General features: G+C 36.9%; 1 protein-coding gene and 2 non-coding genes across 4 annotated transcripts in view; 2 read left to right on the top strand and 1 right to left on the bottom strand.

The window, feature by feature from the left end:
- kif7 (kinesin family member 7) overlaps positions 1 to 6,571 on the top strand; it is a 36,479-nt gene extending 29,908 nt beyond the window's left edge. For both annotated transcript variants that reach the window (XM_067400401.1, XM_067400402.1), the window contains exons 17-19: positions 347 to 545; positions 789 to 950; positions 5,918 to 6,571. In XM_067400401.1, coding sequence (XP_067256502.1) covers positions 347 to 545; positions 789 to 950; positions 5,918 to 6,297 — 741 coding nt within the window. In that variant the 3' untranslated portion in view covers positions 6,298 to 6,571. The remainder of the gene's footprint in view (positions 1 to 346; positions 546 to 788; positions 951 to 5,917) is intronic.
- Positions 6,572 to 6,701: 130 nt separating this feature from the next.
- On the bottom strand, positions 6,702 to 6,774 carry trnar-acg (transfer RNA arginine (anticodon ACG)). The gene has a single exon. It is a non-coding gene; the product is annotated as a tRNA-Arg (tRNA).
- Positions 6,775 to 7,220: 446 nt separating this feature from the next.
- On the top strand, positions 7,221 to 7,293 carry trnar-ucg (transfer RNA arginine (anticodon UCG)). The gene has a single exon. It is a non-coding gene; the product is annotated as a tRNA-Arg (tRNA).
- The last annotated feature ends 15,045 nt before the right edge of the window (positions 7,294 to 22,338 follow it).

Below are 22,338 nucleotides of genomic sequence, written 5' to 3'. Positions count from 1 at the left end.
TCTATTATTGTTTCAGTTGGCAGACCATCGTAATGCAGCACCAGATCTCTGTTAAACAATAACAACACTTGCACGTCCATGTTTATCACAGCCACACGTTAGCTTCTAGCCTGTGTGGTCACGTTTTCTCACATTATTTTTATATTCACGCTTCCTTTTAATACAACTTATACGTTTAGCCGTTTTAACACATTAGGTAAAGGCGAAGACTTGTGTAATTGTGTGATTTTGCAACAGCATGTATTGTGAATGCGCTTTACAAGGAAGTTGAAATTGAAATATTTGTTTTTTGCTTGACCTGCCACTAAGTATATGACTGATAGCATGCATTGTGTGTGTTGAAAAGGTTGTGTCTCTTCGTGAGGAAGAGCGGAGGCTGCAGCTGGCTCTAGCTGAGCTGGAGCTGAGAGTCGAGGAGCAGCAGAACTTGGTTGGGTGGTTGGAAGCAGCTCTGGAAAGACAGCAGCTCGAGGCGGATCGCAGACTCACCCAGCAGCAGAAAGAACATGAGAGAAACATCCAGCTGCTGCTGCAGCAGTGCCGAGGTTCGAGTCTTCTTCCACATAAACACAGACTCAAGCACATTCACTAGATTTATCCTTGGTTTATGCTTCATTATCCTTGGTTATAGAACATCTAATTTACTGCAAAACAACTCTGGAGAATGTATTTCTGGTTTGTTTATAGCAGCTATAGAAATGCTGGAGTTAGAAATTAGGCACTACTATCCACAAATTTACATTATGAGTGCCTAAAATGAATGTATTGGCAATTTATTGTGTTTCCAGAGCAAATGGATGAGGGTCTGGCTGGTAGACAGCGGCAGTATGAGGGCTTGATCCACAACCTCAGCAAAGAGCTGAACTTCTGCAAAATAGCAAATCAGGAGCTGAACATCAAACTGAGGGAAATGTGTGGCCCTGTAAATCACGCTGGAGAACAAAGCAAAGGTGAGAACTGCTCAGTAACAATGTTCATTTTCAATGTTTTTTTTTTTTTTTAAGGTGCCATCGAACGTTTTTTTACAAGATGTAATATAAGTCTAAGGTGTCCCCTGAATGTGTCTGTGAAGTTTCAGCTTAAAATACCCCATAGATTTTTTTTAATTAATTTTTTAACTGCCTATTTTGGGGCATAATTAGAAATGCGCCGATTCAGGCTGCGGCCCCTTTAAATTCTCCTGCTCCCCACTCCCGGAGCTCGCGCTTGCCTTAAACAGCGCATAAACAAAGTTAACACAGCTAATATAACCCTCAAAATGGATCTTTACAAAGTGTTCGTCATGCATACTGCATGTATGCGTCGGATTATGTGAGTATAGTATTTATTTGGGTGTTTATATTTGATTCTGAATGAGTTTATATAGTGCTCCGTGGCTAAAGCTAACATTACACACTGTTGGAGAGATTTATAAAGAATGAAGTTGTGTTTATGAATTATACAGACTGCAAGTGTTTAACACTCTGAGGTCTGACGGTATCGCCGGCGATACCACCGTGGTTTTTTTCTTATCAGTGTGAAAGAGACTCAAAATACTCCGTCAATGTTGCACATACAATTAAGAGTTATACACCATTTTAATCTGTGGAATATCTTCTTTCATTTGTGTACACTCAGAGTAAAAACAGAATTTTGTGCTTTTTGTAAAATAAAGAAAACTAACATGATGCGTGATTTCTCCTCTCCCTCTGAACGAACTCCAATCTGATAGTTCTCAGAAAATGAACTGTAACTTAGTGAATACTAATGACAAAAAAATTACACTTATGTCTAAAAAAACGTTAAGATGTCAGGTTTTAAATCATGTAAGTCACATCGAAAACAAACCTTCTTTGTTTATGTAATCTGTATGAAAAGAGAGCCATGTCAGAAATCCGTGATTCAGCTCATTATCTGCTAATGCGGCCACGCCCACGGAGCCAGCGCTATTCAGACGCTAATTCAGTCAATACATGCATTTATTATCTCAATCGTGTATTTATTGTCTTGAAAAGTGTTTATCTGGATGTAAAAGTCATGGTTAGCGATCTCTAGAAGACATGCAGTTACTTCCTGTTTACTTGTCTTCTACAGATGAAGTTTAGATGAGTTTTTGTTTCTTTAGCGCCCTCCTGCTGCTGTATGTATTGGAAACTCCATTCATGGAATAGCCTCTTCTTCTTTTAGATGAATTTGTGGACTAAAATGCACAGAGCGCCCTCCGACTTCAAGGATGAATTGAAAACACCAGCGCTCATAGTAATGACAGTGAATATTAAATAAAAATAACTCCTCTGTATAGAAAATTGACATAAGCATATGAGAATCCAATATTTCTCCAAATGTGCATGCTTTTAAACTAAAAGCCTATATTCAGACTCTTTGCATCACAGAAATACATTATATTTTAAAGTATAATATAAAACCATTACTTTATATTGTAATAATATTTTTCTGTATGTTTCATATATCATAATGAGCTTGAGACATCACAGAAGGTTTTTTTTCACAGCCTACCTGACTGAAATGCCTCATTAATATGCAAGTCATTTCAGCTCATTACTATCCAATTCTTTTGTCTTCTCAGGTGAGAATGGCCCATTTTCAGTGGTGATTCACGCCTCCTTGCATACTGTGTTTCTTGGCAAAAAGTGTCTTACAAAAACTAAATCAATATATTGTTAAATATGAAGGAGTAGGCAGCATCATTTTTACATAATTTTGAAGCAAAAACTCTAGTCTACAACCTCCAATACCCTAAAGTCTTATGAACACAGATTTATTATACTTTTTTTGGCCTTATTTCAGTGACTTAAGTTTTTTGTTTTTTCAACAACCACGCATAAATGTTATTCCTTCAAAAACACAAACATGTACATACATGTTCCTCACATATTATTGTAGCCTAGTTTGTGCTGAATACAGTGTAATGACACTTTTTCCATTAATATGTTTATGAACAACTGAAAAAAGCACAAATGTCAGGGCATGTCAAAAGTTCTCCAGGCCCCAAATCAGCCTCAGACTCCAGAGGGTTAAAAATGAAAATAACGATGGCTCTTGTCTCCGTAAGTACAGTAAGAAACGATGGTAACTTTAACCACATTTAACAGTACATTAGCAACATGCTAACGAAACATTTATAAAGACAATTCACAAATATCACTAAAAATATCATGATATCATGGATCATGTCAGTTATTATTGCTCCATCTGCCATTTTTCTCTGTTGTTCTTGCTTGCTTACCTAGTCTGATGATTCAGCTGTGCACAGATCCAGACATTAATACTGGCTGCCCTTGTCTAATGCCTTGAACATAAGCTGGCATATGCAAATATTGGGGGCATACATATTAATGATCCCGACTGTTACGTAACAGTCGGTGTTATGTTGAGATTCACCTGTTCTCCGGAGGTCTTTTAAACAAATGAGATTTATATAAGAAGGAGGAAACAATGGAGTTTGAGACTCACTGTATGTCATTTCCATGTACTGAACTCTTTTTATTCATCTATGCCAAGATAAATTCAATTTTTAATTCTAGGGCACCTTTAAATGTTCATTATTTGTCAACATTTTTATTTTATCATGTTTTATGTATGCACCGTCAACCATTATGACTGCAGTTACGCCCACTGAGTGGCAAAAGACTGGGTGGCACCATTGGTTTTCAGTGTGAATGTCATGAAAAACACACAAAACACATCCAAAACGGGAAAGAGCTTTGTGATTTACTGTACAAACAGCTTTGACACAAAATCTGAGGTATATTTTTACAGACTGCTGAAAGCTACAGAAAAAAAGAAGCAAATGGATCACTGCAATTCACAGAAACAGCTGGACTCCAGCAGAGAAACATGGATTTGCAGTTATCATTTTGTGTCAAAATGTTGGATTTTGGGGTCAAATCATAACGTATATATTGTCTTGTTATATATTGTGTTCAACTCCTCAATTAAATATTTACTATCTTATATTCTGCATAATTGGATGTTTTTAAATAAACACTGACAAAAACTATACAATTTTTAGTTTGACGATATAACATTGACATAAGTGTTCACTCCGATTTAGACTTACCTATATTGTATTTATATAAACTAACAGGTGTTGTGATGAAGAGATAATCAGTGTTATTCACTTCACCTGTCAGTGCTTATGATGTTATGCCTGATCAGTGTATATTGGATCGGACAGTAATGTCGCACCACACAAGTGTTACAGTTTTTATTACATGGTCACTATTGCTTTATCTGTTATTACTGATTGTTTGATATGTACCGGGTATTTATGCATTTTTAAGTGATCTCTCCACCAAAACTCCTGTTATGAATCTCTAACTGTATTTACATCGTGTTTGCACTGTTAGTAATGATAGAAGCATTTGCAGAAACCAAGTTCCAAAGACATGATCACTGCCATCAATCGGCTACAGTGCTCATCGCTGCAAGCTTTCATGCAATGGAAGTAGACCTAATCACAGTGCTATAATCAATACTTTTCATGATTAGTTAATCTTGACAGCTGTAATTGTAAAAACATGGTAAAGTTTTCGCAGTGGGGGTTCAATCCCTAACTGCCTGGCTGGCAGCACCAGTTCCACATGTAAGACTTGTTTCATATGCAGACATGTCAGCCAATCACAGAAGTGGGCGTTTACACTGAAGTCTCACAGCAGACACGCCTATTCAAACGGAGTGTTCAGACCAGAGTAGGAAAAATGCCTTTTATTTCTAAATTAAAGGGTTAGTTCACCCAAAAATGAAAATAATGTCATTTATTACTCACCCTCATCTCGTTCCACACCCTTAAGACCTTCGTTAATCTTCTGAACACAAATTAAGATATTTTTGATGAAATCTGATGGCTCAGTGAGACCTGCATAGCCAGCAATGACATTTCGAATCATGATTCGGATCACGTGCCAAACTGCTGAAATCACGTGACTTCGGAACTCTGAAATGCTGATTCGATACGCTGATTCATTTGTGCTCCGAAGCTTCCTGAAGCAGTGTTTTGAAATCGGCCATCACTATATAAGTTGTTAATTTGTTTTTTTGGTGCACCAAAAATATTCTCGTCACTTTATAATATTAATATTGAACCACTGTACTCACATGAACTTATTTAAATATGTTTTTAGTACATTAATGGATCTTGAGAGAGGAAATATCATTGCTGACTATGCAGGCCTCACTTGGATTTCAACAAAAATATCTTAATTTGTGTTCCGAAGATGAATAAAGGGTGTGGAACGACATGAGGGTGAGTAATTAATGACAGAATTTTCTTTTTTGGGTGAACTAACCCTTTAAGACAATTTTGTAAATGTAAAAATCATACTAACATTATAAGTTCACCTCAGGAAACACTATGAAATAATAAAAAAAAATGCAGTTCATGACCCCTTTCAAGGAAACATTCATCTATAATCAATTTTTTTAATGCTTGTACTGTTTTATCTTGGTGTTCTGACCTATTATTTCCTTTTTTCAATGAAATGCAAAAACTCTCAGGCTTAATGTTTTATTTTTTTGTTTTTTTGCATTTTATACTATCAAAGCTAAAATAAAAACGATTAAAAGTTGTCCATATGATTTGTATGATTATATTCAAGTCTTCTGAAGTCCATCTGTTTCAGTCTTCTGTTTCTCTATGTAATTTTAAGCTGTTATCCACACAGTTCAAAGATCTCATTTGTGCTTGTTTAGTTATAAAATGGTGCCTTAGACAAAAATCATGACGGGTTTGCAGGTTTCTGACACTCTTGTCAAAAACACTATTGGCCATGTTGTGATAAATTGCAATGCATTTGAAAATGCTGACTGCAGATCTGTGTTTCATGGCGTAAAGAAAGTAACATGGGGCTGGAACCACAATCTAATCTCCATCTGTTTATTATTATTGACTTCTGAATGTTTTTACACCTTTACTCAGGTCCAAATTGTGATAGTCGGCTTTCAGGTGGGGTCCAGGGCAGAGTTACTGAAGATCCCAAGTCTTTCCTCGAGGCAGAGCGGGTCCAGAAGTCAAGAGAAGAGATGCGAGAGCTGGTGAATGCCCCTCTTCCGCCGACATGGAGGCGCTCTTCACTCCCCACGGAGGACCAGTACAGCATGGAGGAGCTCAGGCAGAGAGCAGCTTGTGAACTGCCAAATAACCGAGTAATTCAGCCTGGTATGAACGCCACACACTGGAGTGGGACAGCCTCCCTGTCCCTCACAAGACCACGGAGAGAGTTACGGAGATCGAGCCTCAACACAGGACCACTTTATTCCAATTCAGCAATAATCGATGTTCGGAAAAACCCAGTGTAGTAAAGAGCTTTGTACAGTTAATATCTTCAGTATTGTTCCAGTAATCCACGGTTTTCAGAATACTGCATCTCAGACTTTTTGTTGCAAAACAATTCTGATTGATTGTTTACTTGTACTTTGTCAGTTATCACTCATCTTTGAAATGTACTTTTGATGCATTCAGTCACATTTCAAGCACTTTTCATGGAACTGTTGCAGGTTTCTGACACTCCTGGATACATTTTTAGTGCATGTAGAAAGCTTTTTCTTTCATGAATAATTCAAAATAAACTGTTTCCTTGACAGGAAAAAAAAAACATTTAATCACATTTCATTTGATACGAAAATAAATAAAAGAACATAGCTATGAAGCAAGTCTCTAAAACACATCGCGCTTAAATGTGATTTTGGAAAAAAAAAAATTTCGAGCCAGCCAGGAGTCGAACCTAGAATCTTCTGATCCGTAGTCAGACGCGTTATCCATTGCGCCACTGGCCCGTATGAGGAAAAGGGGGTGATAAAATCCGTACATATATGTACGTATATGTATTTAAATTTCAAATTTGTTTATTAAATCAGTTAGAGAGGAAAAAACGTAACGCCGTCAGCAGAGATGTGTAAACCGCTCATTATGATCGTCTTTATACGCAGCGACTATGCGCTATAGCTAAAAGCGTCTTCGCTCATTTTTACTGTATCTGTTTTTAAACATTATTAGCCAAGTTGGTTTGTTATTGTAGTTGTCTCGGCAAACCTGAATAATTTGACTCCATTTGCCGACTAAAACGTCTTATTACGAAAGGAAGTGATCTTTTGTCTGTTTGCGCCCTCTTCTGGTCCATCGCTGGAAGTGATTCTTGATGCTAATAAGAACAAAACATGCGCCCTCTGTCGGCGTAGAAATCACTATTGCTGTGACACGTGACCAATAAGGTTCTCTCGTAGGCCTCGTGGCCTAATGGATAAGGCGTCTGACTTCGGATCAGAAGATTGCAGGTTCGAGTCCTGCCGGGGTCGTTGTTTTTCAAGAATATCACAATGTTTGTAATTTTATACACGTGGTAATGTTATATTATTATATTATTTGTACACGTGGGTCAGACAGACATCACTGAGCTTTATTATAGACTAGGTTTAAATGATTCAGAGATTTCCTTAGCAGTTTCTTTTTATTTCTTATTTCTGAAGATAGTGGGTAGACTACTTATATTATTCAACTAGAGCACTTGAGTCTTAACAAGTGAAGCGATGAATGCAAATATGTTTTGCTGTTGATTTATTAACAGGTGAATCACAAGATGGAGGTGCATAAATAACCACAAGGTGGCGGTATAACACCACACTTCAGGCTTTTCTCATAAATTTTACTCGCTTTAACAATTTTTCCACGTGGAAGTTGATCTTAAAATAGTGCTCGAAAACAACAGAGAATTATTTCGATTTAGAAATCTATGGATAATATATTTAGTGCTTTTCTTATATTATATTATGTGATATTTTTGGGGAACCAAATCAGTTTTATCAGAAGGGAAACATGACGAGTCATCACGGACAAAAAAATTTCCTATTTGATAAATTGAAAAATGCATTACCTATGAGGTTATTAAGCCTTGTGTGTTTTTGTGATTGTTGATAACTATCCAGTTTCACATGCTTTGGCTTTTAAATGGTCAACGATCATCTTCAGAATGTCCTCAGAAGTTGGATTTTCTTGGCTATATTTTGTCATAAATGTGCACATGTAAATCTGAGTAATATTATGAGCACGCACGAGTAAATAGGCATAAATGAATGACAATAAAACACAGATTACAAATGTGTGATATCGACCTTTAATGGCAAAAAACGAACCCAAAGAAAATAATTGGATCGTATTTGCACGTTATGTTTCCTCTGTAGATTAATTAGAGGTTTGTACACAATTTAAATAGCCTACTTTTATTAACATTATTTTTAAATGATTAGTGATTGCTGTGCATATTCTAAATAAACATCATTTAACATTAGGCTACAATGTAATAACATTAAAATCCAGCAAAAGGCTGCAGCCTATACGCAAATTTAAGATTAGATTGTGTTAAACAAATAATTTTTAAACAAAATCTAATTTCAAAAGCCTTGTGGAAATTATTAGATACAAATTTTGCATGTATTATATTTATTTTATCAGGGTGTCAGGTGATCGCTGCAAGTAAAATGGAAAGCATTGGTAACCGATTAGTGACAATTAGACTATGCAGCATAAATAGGCTATCTTCAGGTCAAATGCCATTTCACAAACATTGAAAATAAATTTATGCACAGAACTCGCACAACTTCTTTGAAAGACTTTCCTATTTGTGTTTATTTAGACCGAAACTTAATTGTATGAAGCGCCTGAATACGCGCTTGAAGATGAGAAAACTCGCCGCTAAGGGTCGCTGTTGTCAAAACTGTAATCTGCACACGTTCATGTCCTTCAAAAACTTTAGGCTAAAGGATTATAAAAGGCCTTGCAACACTTTACATTAATGTCCACTTATCACGTGTTAATATAAGAAACCAGCTACAGCAATAATGGTATTAATATTAATATATTATTAAAATATATTATAAATAGCCCGCTTACTTAAAGGGACAGTTCACCCAAAAATGAGAATTCTGTCATCATTTACTTACCCTCAAGTTGTTCCAAACCTAAAGAGAATAACTACAATTCCCCATCTCTGATTAGCCTATCATAGATAGATTCGATTTTAAATTGCAGTATCCATGTTGTTGCGTTATAGGCTACTTAAAGGGACAGTTCACCCAAAAATGAAAATTTAGTTGTTCCAAACCTGCATGAGTTTCTTCCTTCTGCTGAACACAAAAGAAGATATTCTGAAGAATGTGGGTAACCAAAGAGCTGATGGACCCCATTGACTTCCATAGTATTACCAACATTCTTCAAAATACCTTTGTTTGTCATTGCTGGGTTAAAAACAACACAAGTTGGGTTGAAAATGGACAAACCCAGCAACTGGGTTGTTTTGACCCAGTGGTTGGGTTAAATGTTTGCCCAATGTGCTGGGCAGTTTTATAACTATTGTTTAAAAATGACTATATGACTGGATTAAAATGAACCCAAAATAGATTGGAAATTGAAATTCAGACACATAATTACTAGAGGCAACAATAATAATCAAAAGGTGAACATTTGTTAAGCAATTTAATAAATGTTAATTTCCAACATACTTTGGGTTCATTTTAAGCAAGCCATACAGTAATTTTTAAACAATAGTTGAATTAAATAAAACTGCCCAGCAGGTTGGGCAAACATTTAAAGGGTTAGTTGACCAAAAATGAAAATAATGTCATTAATTACTCACCCTCATGCCGTTCTACACCCGTAAGACCTTCGTTCATCTTCAGAACACAAATTAAGATATTTTTGATGAAATCCGATGGCTCAGTGAGGCCTGCATTGCCAGCAATGACATTTCCTCTCTCAAGATCCATACCATTAATGATCCATGTGGGTTCAGTGGTTTTATTGTAATATTATAAAGCAACGAGAATATTTTTTGTGCACCAAAAAAACAAAACGACTTTTCAACAAGATCAATTTCAAAGCACTGCTTCTGAGCTTTATGAATCTTTTGTTTCGAATCAGTGATTCGGATCTCCTATCAAACTGCTGAAATCACGTGACTTTGGCGCTCCGATTCACTGATTCGATTCGTAAAGCTCTGAAGCAGTGTTTTGAAATCGGCCATCACTAGATATTGTTGAAAAGTTATTTAGTTTTTTTTGGTGCACAAAAAATATTCTCGTCGCTTTATAACATTAATATTCAACCACTGAACTCACATGAACTGATTCAAATACGTTTTTAGTGGATCATAAGAGTTTGAATGGCTTTGCTCTTCTCACTGAGCCATCGGATTTCATCAAAAATATCTTAATTTGTGTTCTGAAGATGAATGAATAGGGGTGTAGAACGACATGAGGGTGAGTAATTAATGACATTATTTTCATTTTTGGCTGAACTAACTCTTTAACCCAACTGCTGGGTTAAAACAACCCAATCACGGTGTTTGTACATTTTCAACCCAGATTGGGTTGTTTTTAACTCAGCATTTTTAGAGTCTGTGTGTTCAGCAGAAGAAAGAAACTCATACAGGTTTGGAACAACTTGAGGGTGAGTTGCTAAATTATGACAAAAAAAAATAATAATAAATCATTTTTGGGTGAACTATCGCTTTAAGCAGCCTATAACGCATCATGGATACTGCGATTTAAAATTCAACCAAGGCAGATATCTATCTATGACAGGCTAAACAGAGATGGGGAATTCTAGTTATTCTCTTTAGACATTATGACACGCCAGTCAAGAAGCTTGAGACAGAAATGCTCTTCTGATGTTACATAAGGCTCGTTTAAACTCCCGTTTACTTCAGATCATCAGAGTAAAGCGGCACGAGACACCGACCTCGGTCAACAGAGTCACAGGACATTCATTTAACCCCAGTGACCTTTGTGAATGCAGCGAGTGGACTCTTCACTTAAACACACTTCATAACGGGTGGCGGGGTCAAGAAAATACCATCAGTTAGTGTCTATATCCGCTGTCAGATTGGACATTCTCACGTCAGCTCCACGCGTTTTTCACTCAGCTTTAGGTCTAATTATAAACAGACACTCTGCTAATTATGGATGCGCGCGCGCGTTTTCGTATTATAAAGCTATTCTAATGAATTATAAAGTGAGGATTGCTTTTAAACTCCTTTTGTAAAAAAGAAACGATATAAGCTAAGCGTCCTATATAAGAACCTCCTATTATAATGATAATAATAGTAGCTTATAATTATAATAGTAATTATACAATAAGCATTGGTGCTCAGAATGTCATACTGTACAGAAGATCAATTAATTAATTAAAAACAAAGGAGGAATGGAAAATGAGTATTTCAAATATCTGTCAAACACGCAGAAATGGCATACAGAGCAAACAGATATCAAGAAACTGTTATTATGACCAGTTTCACACTGAATCTTCCGCACGCGCGCTCCCTAAATGCCATAAATGTGGTCATAAAAATCATTAAACAGTAGTGAAGTCCACTCAATGGTCAGTAACAAAATCAATGTTAAAACTGTTATCAAAAAAAGTGATTTATTTGTACATCAAATGTTGTAAGAATGTGTTTCGAATATTTTGCTGTTTGTAACAGCATGTTTTGACAAATGTGAGAATACCATGTTATTCAATTGGGAAAATGTGTATTAAGAAAGTTAAATGCCACACGTGTATTTTTGTTAAATTATTGAGCTTACAATGCAGCGGTATGATGAGTCCAGGATTGCTTACTTCTGTTATGAAGTGCTTTTGAAAATACATTTCACCTGTGCAGATTATTTAACAATTTAATTTAATTCCATGATTCAAAGTTTAAATCGTTTTTTTTAAATCAAGTTATTTTGCTATATTTAGTAACTCCAATTTTACTTCATTGGTTATTATTATTGCTGCCTGACATATTTTTAATACATTATTTTATGATTTCTTCGTTATATAGTTGTATCTACCATTCCACATGTGAACATATAAACTAGTTTTTAGACAAACTGATAAAGACAGCAAACACACTAGACGCGGGCACGCGCATTTAACCAGGAGTGTTTTTGCAAGTTTGCTTCGTAAAAAAATGAAACCTTTTCTAACCCAAAACCGCGTGCAAGAATTCACATTAGAAAATCCACAAATTCTTATAAGATGTAAATATCAAGAAGCTCTAATATATATGCCATTTTCCTTTTGAGTACAATATCTGGGGGAAAATTTATTCTGATTTAATAAAGGATTTCATAATGACAAAAGATTTTGATATAGCATATTGTTTTGGGTTCATATGAAAACATGGTACACAAGTGTCCCTCATTGGCCAAATCCACCCTAACAAGATAATTCTCTACAAATTAAAAATGGTTATCAGATTTATTTTTTAAAGCACCATTGTATTTACACTCTTATATTTTCTTCTTTGACCCAGAATCAGCTTTATTGGACACACACACACACACACACACACACGGTTCCAGCAGCTTACATGGGAACACATTAGACACATGATAACAGAGTAAGAGTGCAGTCAGAGACAGATGAATCTTTAGTGAGTTACGATGCAGATATGCGCAAATTTGAAATGATAAGCATAGCCTACTTTTACAAACTTTTTCATAAACCTCTTACTCAAAGGCAACTAAAAGGCAAATATCGCAGGGGAATGCTGAAACTATAGGACTTAATTCATTTTTAGGTTACTATAGGAACTCTGGTACCTATAGGCGACACTCAGACGCGCGCGCACACTCAGCAAACCAGGGAAAGCGCGCCCGCGCGCAAGAGGCAGCAAGAGAGAGAGAGAGAGAGAGAAAGGGAGCACGCGCGTGTGATTGTGATTGGTCGCTCGGCTGCCTGCTGCTGGTGTGACGTCACTGCAGGAGAGAACTGCCAGAGGAGGATGCATTTAGTCAGAAACTAGACTCTCTCAAGTCGGAGAGAGAGAACATCACATCCACAGAGCGCAGAAGAGGACGGAATGAGAGCATCGCGTGCAGGTTGCAATAAAGTAAACCTTGCATCTCCTCTCGCGTCCACGCACGAGCACTCTAAGCATGCTTTTCGAGGGTGGAATTCCCCATCTTGGAGATTAAACTGCCTGTTCCATTCCCTGGATGGCCGAGACGCAACATTCGATGGCCGAACACTGAAGGACTGCGAGTTTTGAATGGAAAACGCGTCACTGAAGAAGAGTTCTGACTAGACGCGTCCGCGCCGCTCACAGATTTCAGCGTCATGTTCTTGAGCGCGAGACGCACACGGGAACCTCTATTTGTCCCCGACACACGGACTCTCGTAGCGTACTTTCTGACAGAGAGGAATATGTACGACAGTTGTTAAAAGTAAGATGTTTTAATTATCTAAATGGTTTCTGCTTACTCTTTGTGCGTTTGTCATTTTAAACATGAATCGACTCAGCTTGAATCACTGTTTTGGTCACAATAAATTATTACTATAACAGGCAATAGTCTATAAATTGACTTTAAGTGATAAAATAAATGCATCTTTGTTTAAAAAAACGCAAGGATATATGTATAATCATAACATTTTGCATGAATTGCTTCTAAGTGACCCATGTGACAGACAAGGCCATGTTCAGTGGTAAGTGCATGTGGCCCTCTGAACACTGTACTTTGTGCACTCTCTCTCTCTCTCTCTCTCTCTCTCTCTTTCAGCAGGTGCATCTAGAATATCTGGAACATATTAGCCCTTTAAATCTTGAAATGAGTAGCATGTGGTAAAGCGTTATGTTTATTGCACTACTATATTTATTCAGGCCATTCACGAACATTTTGCTTCTGATGCACTCTTATATAAACGTCCTTCATGATACAGCACAGCATGAATGCTCGCTAAAAAAAGCAATGAAATTCAACAAGCAATAGATTTGACTACATCTTCATAGTTTGTGATGAAAAACATATGCATATACTTTTTAAATAAAATATAGCCTGTAATATACACAATTTGGGTCTTAGATTGAAATCAAATTATAATGCACGACATAAATGATGTAGACTTGTGGTATGATTGTTTGAGGCCTAAACGAAACGTTAGACTTTATAATCGTCATTTTGAAGGGACACACTCCTGTTTGATGAATGGAAACCCTGACAATAAGTCTATCAGGCCTACTATTGTGGATTATGTGTCTTGACCACGTGCCGAGGAGAATCTCTTGACTTGTTAACAGTGTTTACAGGTCTATAAAAGGAGTCAATTAAATGCAATTTAAGAGTAATTTATTTTATTGCGCATTAACCCTGTTTTCATTTGTCAGGTCAACTTTATGAGATGTGCCCCGTTTAAAAAGTGTTGACAGGAGGTAGTTGCTGTCTTTGGTTATCTAGCTGTATGAGTGTTTATCTTCCTTCATAAAGCTAGATAACCGAAAGTAGAAACGTCCTCCTTAACTGCATGTGGACCACTTCAGTGGGAAGCAATGGGAAAGTGCACGAGGTAAGCAATGAGTCTACAGGCCATTTAAATCATGTGTTGCTGGTCAAAAGTAATGTTTCAGAATTTATTATTTTCACTGCAGCTCTGGACGGTTGTGGACACATTCGCTATTTTAATTTCAGACCATTTCCTAAACGTAGTGCTTTTGTTTAAAAAAATCAAAAGGATGTGTTTGCACATTTACAGTGTTAATTATTAATGCTCATTTCACTCCATAATTGTTTCTTTACGTTATTATTTGACTTGGTTTTGTTGGCAAATGTGTGGTGTAGTCTGACGATTAATTATAAGAAGAAATATAAGAGTAGTCAAAAAAATATTTGAACAAGAAAATTGCAATGCTATTTCCAAAGGGAAAATGAACAGCAGATTTTCACTGTTTAATTACTTAGGCTGTACATAACAATCGAGTTATTAATTTGTAGGACTGCAACTGAAAACTTTTCTCAGATAACAACTTTACGCGGAATAACTTCCTAGCTAATTCCCAAACTGCTTCCTGCTTCAAACCACCTGATATCATTACCTCAACCAGGCAAAACTCATTGCTGCTATTACGCCTGCTTTTGTTCAGCACCTGTCACGCGCAAATCAGGCCTGCGTTTAATGCGCGTGTATCGGATCGCATTTAGCCGGATCTGGATCTTGGTATGATCTAAAAAAGGGGGGAGGGACTCCATGTGGATTTTACATTTAGTCTATAACTAGCTAATCGAGGATAAAATGAGCGCTCAAATAGGCTTGGTTGTAAATCTCTTCTCTCACTATGACAAATAAGGATTTCTGACTATGACATGATCTTTTTAAACAAATCTTGTCAACAAAATGGCTGCCTGCGTGTTCACAATGACTGATTTAGAGACGAAAGGGTTTTAAATATATAAAATCTTTTTATTTATTTTTTTAACTTTTAAATTTAGCAAAGCATTTCAGACGAAATACATTTTTTTTTGTACTTTAAGCCCCACAAAATTTCCAAATTATCATTGTTTTTTAAATGAATACTTGTTAATTATAAAAGAAGCGTAGGCCTATTCAAGCCATTTTTGTATGAATTGCATTTTATTGCGGTTTTGAACAATTTCGATCTGGGCAAAAAAAAGAAAAAAAAAGAACGTGACGTCACTGAACCTCTCTCTTAATCAATGACATCATGCTGAAGCAGCTTCATTATGATTGGCCATATTAATCTGGGTGTACACGTCAAAGATGCAGACATGAAGCGGCAAATAATGCAGAATGAAGGCTTTTTTTTTTTTCTTTTTTTTTATCCCTGTGGCCTTTTTATGACATAAGACGTAAATGAGAGTCATCACTCCTACGCCACTGTAAAAAATCACTTAAAAAAATTAGCTAAGATTAGTTGAAAATGTTTAGAGTTAAAAATCATCAGAAGTGTAAGCGCTTTTGGAGCTCCGCGTGTGTGGACACACACACACACACACACACACACACACACACACACACACACACACACACAAGTTTGTGTGTTACCATGCTCATCTATTCAAAAACACTTTATAATAAAATAAAAAAGTGATAAATGAAATCAAACATTAAAAGTAAATAGCATAAATAATTAAAAATACAATGGCGTGTGTACTTAAAATGTAGGCCAATTTAACCTGAATTATAAGTCCTTGTTTTACTTGTATGGATTATACTAAATGTATATATATTAAATACGCAAAATGCATGCTTTTATTTCCAGAAACAGGCAGAAAGGTGTCTAAGGCTATAAAAATCAGTGTCAATTAAACTGAATGAAGTGAAAAGGAAATAATCTTGATAAATACATCTGAAAGATAAAAAACAAAACATAAGGTGTAAAAGAAATTATAGAGAGCAAAAAAGGAATTTTACATTATCCATATATATATATATATATATATATATATATATATATATATATATATATATATATATATATATATATATATATATAATGCCAAGTGTGATTTAAGGTGCAAATTAGGCCTTAGGTCAAATTTGAATTCAAGGTTGCATTTATGTGTTTGTCAATTATGTATAATAATTAATAAATAATAATTTATTTGTTTGTTGTAAAACTAAAATATTGTAATTATTGTCTAATCTTGGTGTCCTTTATTACTTCAGCTTACTGTAGCCTCTCAAACTGCAGTGTCTTTGTGAGAGACCAGAGGACTGGAGCTAAGGGGAAAAACGCCATCTGGTAAGTGCAATCAAAGCGTATTACAATGCAACATTGTAATTAGAACAATTAGTTGTAGAGTTAATCTGATTCAAACACACAGTAAATCATGAAGTATATGCTAATGAATGCATGCACTTGAAAGGAGCCAAATGCAAATAGTAATCCTCAATCAAGTCCAAGACACTACATGCATCACATGAATCTTTCATCAGAAAATCTATATATTTATCTCTCTCTCTCTCTCACTATATATATATATATATATATATATATATATATATATATATATATATATATATATATATATATATATATATATGCATATTCATCGTCCTCTCAAATGTACACTCATCCAAGCCCCAACAATACTCAGGCATTCTTTGACAAATTGCATATATAAATGTCAATTATAGATATTTAGCTAATATCAGTTTCACATTTGTGCTATAGCCACCAACTATTTCTTTACAGTAAAGTGCATGTTATAATAATCCAAAAGGCTCTCTTAATTATTCTATATATTAATGTTGTATAATGCACATCGCATGAGGCAGACATTCAATTCACACACGTATTGTAACAATCATAACATAGGGAAAAAAAAAAACACACAAAGTGCATAATTATCTCAAGAAAAATCCTTTAAAGCGTTAGGCATGACCCAACAAAAATAAATCCAAATCGCAATGTTTTAACATGGCTGAGAATACGTGGTTAGCACGACTGCAGGACATTAGGCCAAAGGCTTCAATGCGATAAATGATCGCCGAGAGGAAATTATACGTCCGTCTCCATCTCGATAATGATAAGAATGTATGGGCCACTATCCCATTGCATATTACTTTATGTAAAATTAATGTGAGCAAAGAAATTCTGTCATCGTTCATTAACAATGATCTTTTCCAGCTAAACTGGTTACCTAGCACAATTGAATAAGGGTTATTCAATGAAATTATGGGTGGACAGTAATTGATGTGGGCTGATTCAGTATACCTTCACATAGGCTGTGATAGCCGGACATGCGTGCCTTTGCACCAACTATTAACATTACTGACATCGGGGTTGTCTGTCTTAGCATGACAGCAACAAGAAATTATATTGTCTAAAGAAATGATATATAGCAGTTGCCATGACATCTGCTTTGGCAGTGCTAAAAGGGCCTTTCTGTCCTTTATTTTCTTGTTTCCCCTTAGCAACTGCCAGCCATTTACACTGCCTTTTTGGAGCAAGAGGGAGAGAGGAAAAAAAATGGCGCAATTGTCCAAATGAAAGAAAAGAAAAATAATAGTCAACCCTCATCCTTCTTCTACCAGCTCCCCTCCCTTCTTCTTCAACGGAAGCATTTAGTGCCATCTGTGCCCCCGGAGAAAAGAGGGAAAAAAAGCTAGGAGTGAGAGTCTACATCCCAAGTGCCAATGGGGACAAAGAGGCTGCCAGTTGCCACGGACCACCAGATGCTGGAAGACTGCAAGTCTGAATGAGGGGTGTGCTTTCAGGAAGCCATCTTGATGGAGAAACTGGCTGCTGCTCCCTAAAATGGCTGTGTTGGCATGAGGTAAGCTGCATCGTTTGCCTGTATCAGACTAGCTGCCGACCGATTTTAGCTTGGGGATTTGAAATGTGAAGCAAACGAATGCATACGCGAATTTGTCTCGGAAAAAAAAAAGCGTTTTGTGGTTGTTCTGAGCGTAAGATTAGGCCCAAATCATTTTCCTTAAAAAGAACTATCACACTCCTTCATCTTTCCGGACTAATTAGACAATCGCCCCGTTATCTATACGCACACACACACACTTTGTAGCGAGCTTTTCGTGCTGCTGATTACGTACGTAGCTGTTAATTCATGCTTGCGTTGTGTTTGCAAAGGACAAATTTGTGTAACTACGTCCTGAGCCATGCCAGGTGGCACAAAAATGACCAGGTGACCCGATTTTTCAGATGAAACTAAAAAAGTAAGAGCTGCTCGAACTCACTCGAGAGTGACATCCTCTTGACCAATGCAACAGAGTCAGCCTGGACTGAAGAGCACTCTTGTTTCTGCTGCTCAATGATACACCAAATTGCTGGCACAAAGGTGCCAAGTGCCCCTCGCCGGATTACAAAAGCACGTCCGCTGCCCTGCCTGACTTTAATGTCAGAGCTCTCACACTGTGCCGTGTTTATAATGATGTTCGTGCCCTCTGAAAATAGCCACAGTTTGTATCATTAGCTGGTCAGAAAGTGAGAGGAGCGAAACATCACATTGCTCGACGTTACGTGGCAAATGGAAATGTACGCAGGCCGCTTGGTTACAGAGAGCTGCGTGTTATGTCATTGAAATGGATGGAAGACGCTGAAATGTTCCTCACAAAGGCGGCCGGTTGCGTCATAATGGATTTGCTGGTGATACGCAGAGCTGTGCTGGCAGAAAATTATGAAAACAGGCATTCTGAAACATGACAAATTTGCTTTGCTTCTGTGCTTTAAACAAAACAACACAAACGAACAGAGCGTAAATATTCAGAAATACATTGAAATGCGAAGACGAGACAAATGATGCGTCATCTATTGAATATTTAAAGCCACTGAATCCTCCTCGTAATAACAGAAAACCGTTTTTGCATACTTACTGAGCATGGAAACCCTGTGTGCCTAAAAGACCTCGTTGTCCGTAAATGAGAATTAAAAAAAAAAAAAAAAAAAGACTGACATTTTCATCCTAAAAGAATAGCCCGTGAAAAAAAAGATGTGTAAAAAAGATCACTGATCTACGGAAGGTGCCCGTGGAGCTTGCAAATAAAGGAAACAATGATGCAAGCGCCTCTGTTAATGAAAAAGCCCAGACAAGCTCTGCATATTAACATAATTGCATAGGAACAAGCAGAGAGGACTGAGCCCCCAATTAAAGGCACAGCGGCGCTTTAGCAACGGCACGTGGCCAGCGTTCTATATTCTGAATGTTTACATTTAAATTTGAATTCAAATGTTTGAATTTCAAAGCAGAGAAAAAGACTTTGATGTCACTGTTCTATCTGCGTTTTTTTTTTTTTCTTGCAGAGAATTAGTCTTTGCATGCATTCTAGAAATTTCCAAGGATGAATACACACTCAAATGTGCAGTGCAAAAATGTGTCTGGAAGCAAACGTGTTATTTTTGCAATCTTTAAGGAGCATTTGCTCTCTTTCTGTTTTGCATGTGACAAACAAGAACAACCCCTGTCCATATATATATATATATACACATATTTTTTTTAAAGAATTAACAGGAGGTTTTAAGATTTCTCATGGGCTTGTAATAGGCAGCTAGAGATTTAAGATTCACACACAGCCCATTTGTGTCAGATGTTGTTGTTAATACATCTCCATCTACATGCAGGGAAAAAAAAAAAAAAGATTTTTCAAGGTAATACAAAACTAAGAGTCTGACCAAATACTCGTCTTTAGACAAAACAGTAGCATGGAAATGAGAGTCTGCGCCTTTAATATGAAATTTTTAATTAGGCTGTGTATCTTGCAGCGAGGGGGAGGGGTTTCCTCCCTCTGCATCTATCAGGGTTTTATGTAAAAGACCTTCAGTGCTTAAAAATCTCAGAACTCATTTTATACAGAGAGTCTAATGCACAACATCATTGCATTCTCCTAAATGGCACATAACGGTATCAGAACTGGAGATGGTTTAACAGCAAATTTGCATTCACGAATATATAGAAGCAAGAATAAATGTTCAGCTTTGCATGTGTTGGTGTTGTGTGTGTGAATATAAGCGGTCGAGCAGGGGGAGTGGATGCTTGTCAGAGCATAATGTGACTGCTGCAGAGCAGTGGCTGAAAAGTGTTAATTATGCCGCTTGGCACGGTGCCAAACCCGTACCAGATTTTTCCAGTTTTCAATATGCAAATCATGCGCTGAACTGTGTATTGTTTTTGTGCTTTACCAGTTCTTTGTGTTTTCAGTCAAACAGAATGCGTTCGCGAGTATTTGAGTCCATATATATGTGTAAAAACATTTTTATTTTTTTTTGCATCAAGCAAACAAAAATTGCACTGTGAAACAATTCCAGTCCAAATGCATGTAAGCATATATGCACAAAAAATGAATTATTTCTAGTAATTCAAATGAAAAACAAATCCTTTACTGTCTGTAGCTCTCTGTGGTAGCGGTCCAACTTAATGTGCTTTATAGAGATGGCATATGTGGATTTTTAGGCATGACTGTGATTATATTTTTTCATGGACTGAAAAGGGCAAATCCTTGAAATGTCTCCCAAGGTGTCTGGCACTATAATCACTTCAACACAAGGTCATTTGCATCTGTGTATATGAAGAAAAATGTGTGTGTGTGTGTGTGCAAGAAATATTTTTTCTTACACATATTCAGGCATCAATAGCAATCCCACAAATGATGATTTGTGATAAATCAAGAGCAAATCTTCAGCTGTGGGCTCTGTGTTGGTAAACAGTTTGATAGTGCCCACATTATTATTCCAGACCCCTCTCCTCTTCTACAATGGCAGCATTGTACGGCGAGCACTTGACGTGGGTCTGCGGTCCCCCCTGTTTCCCACCATTGTCTGTATGGATGGAGTGCCAGAGACAGTGGAGGGTAATAAGCTGAGAAAGATGCTCAGGCCCAGACAGAGCCAGATGCCTAAATTAGCACCCAAACCCTAAGAGACTATCCTCAGGGAGGGCTTTATGTTTCTCATTCGTGCGGTGTGTTAGCACCATTGTATGCACGATGAAATGGCATGATCATGTGTGCTCACACAGTCGATGTGACGTATTTTCGATGTGACTATCGAGTTGTTATGCAAAGGGTTTGTAGATTAAATCATTTAAGGTCGATGCTAATCATATTCTAAATTCACTTTAATCTATTTATTTGATATAATGCATGAAAATAAATGTTCTTTATTGGCATTGATGGTTTCATTAAGAACCTTTAACATCCATGGAACCTTTTCATTCCACAAAAGGTTCTTTAGAGTATAAAAATGTCTTTTAGGAGCTGTTCACTGAATGGTTTTTCCATGGCATCGCTTTGAAAAAGAGTGAATGCAGCACATTTGGTATATATTAATGCACTTTGCATGTAAAATCACAAACGATTCGAGTTGAATGTGAAGGACAGTTTGTTCCTCTCCCCCTTCTGCTAGGGCACAGCAGTTGGGCAAGCAATTAATTAAAGCTCCATTACGATATATTACCCAGTAAAATGGAGGCAGTGATACAGAAAACCACTGAGAAAGTTTACACTGGGAGAGCGACAGTATTGCACAGCAAAGCAAAAGGGGAATCACAAAGAAAGGAGGAATTATTTATGCTAAATGTAACAGAAAAAAAGTATTGCAGGAGAGTTGGAGGACTTGTAAGCGATGCATACAAAGCCTGGAGTCACCAACTGAGGTGTTTCTGTTCTCGAACACCAACACACCGGAAAAAAATTGGGTGAGATTAACAATTGACGTTAATAAATACACTGATGATGAACAATGAAATATGGAGGAAACATGTGTTTGGTGGAGAATAGATGTAGTGGGGGAGGGCTTTTACTGTCTGGCTCAGTCTGTGGCCCCATGTGGCAGTTGCTGCAGCTGGCATGTTAATATCAAAGGCCTATGGGAGGTGGCTATCTGGGAATATTTGTCTGGGATACTAACAGTTTTCTTCCCATCGTATGTCATCTTTATGTCCAGTGTTATAGGGCTTCACATATTTATGTCTAAAAGCCATCTCGGTGAGATTTCATTTCTTGCTCTTCATGCTCTGATAAAAAGTTGTGCCAGATTAGATTTGGAAATGTATATAATATGACTGCAGGGGTGGCTTGTGGTGCTTTCTAACACACTTGCCTTATACAGGAGT

This window comes from Chanodichthys erythropterus, chromosome 11 (genome assembly GCF_024489055.1).
Source record: "Chanodichthys erythropterus isolate Z2021 chromosome 11, ASM2448905v1, whole genome shotgun sequence".
Classification (NCBI taxonomy): Eukaryota; Metazoa; Chordata; class Actinopteri; order Cypriniformes; family Xenocyprididae; genus Chanodichthys; species Chanodichthys erythropterus.
This window is presented reverse-complemented; position numbering and strand designations above follow the sequence as displayed.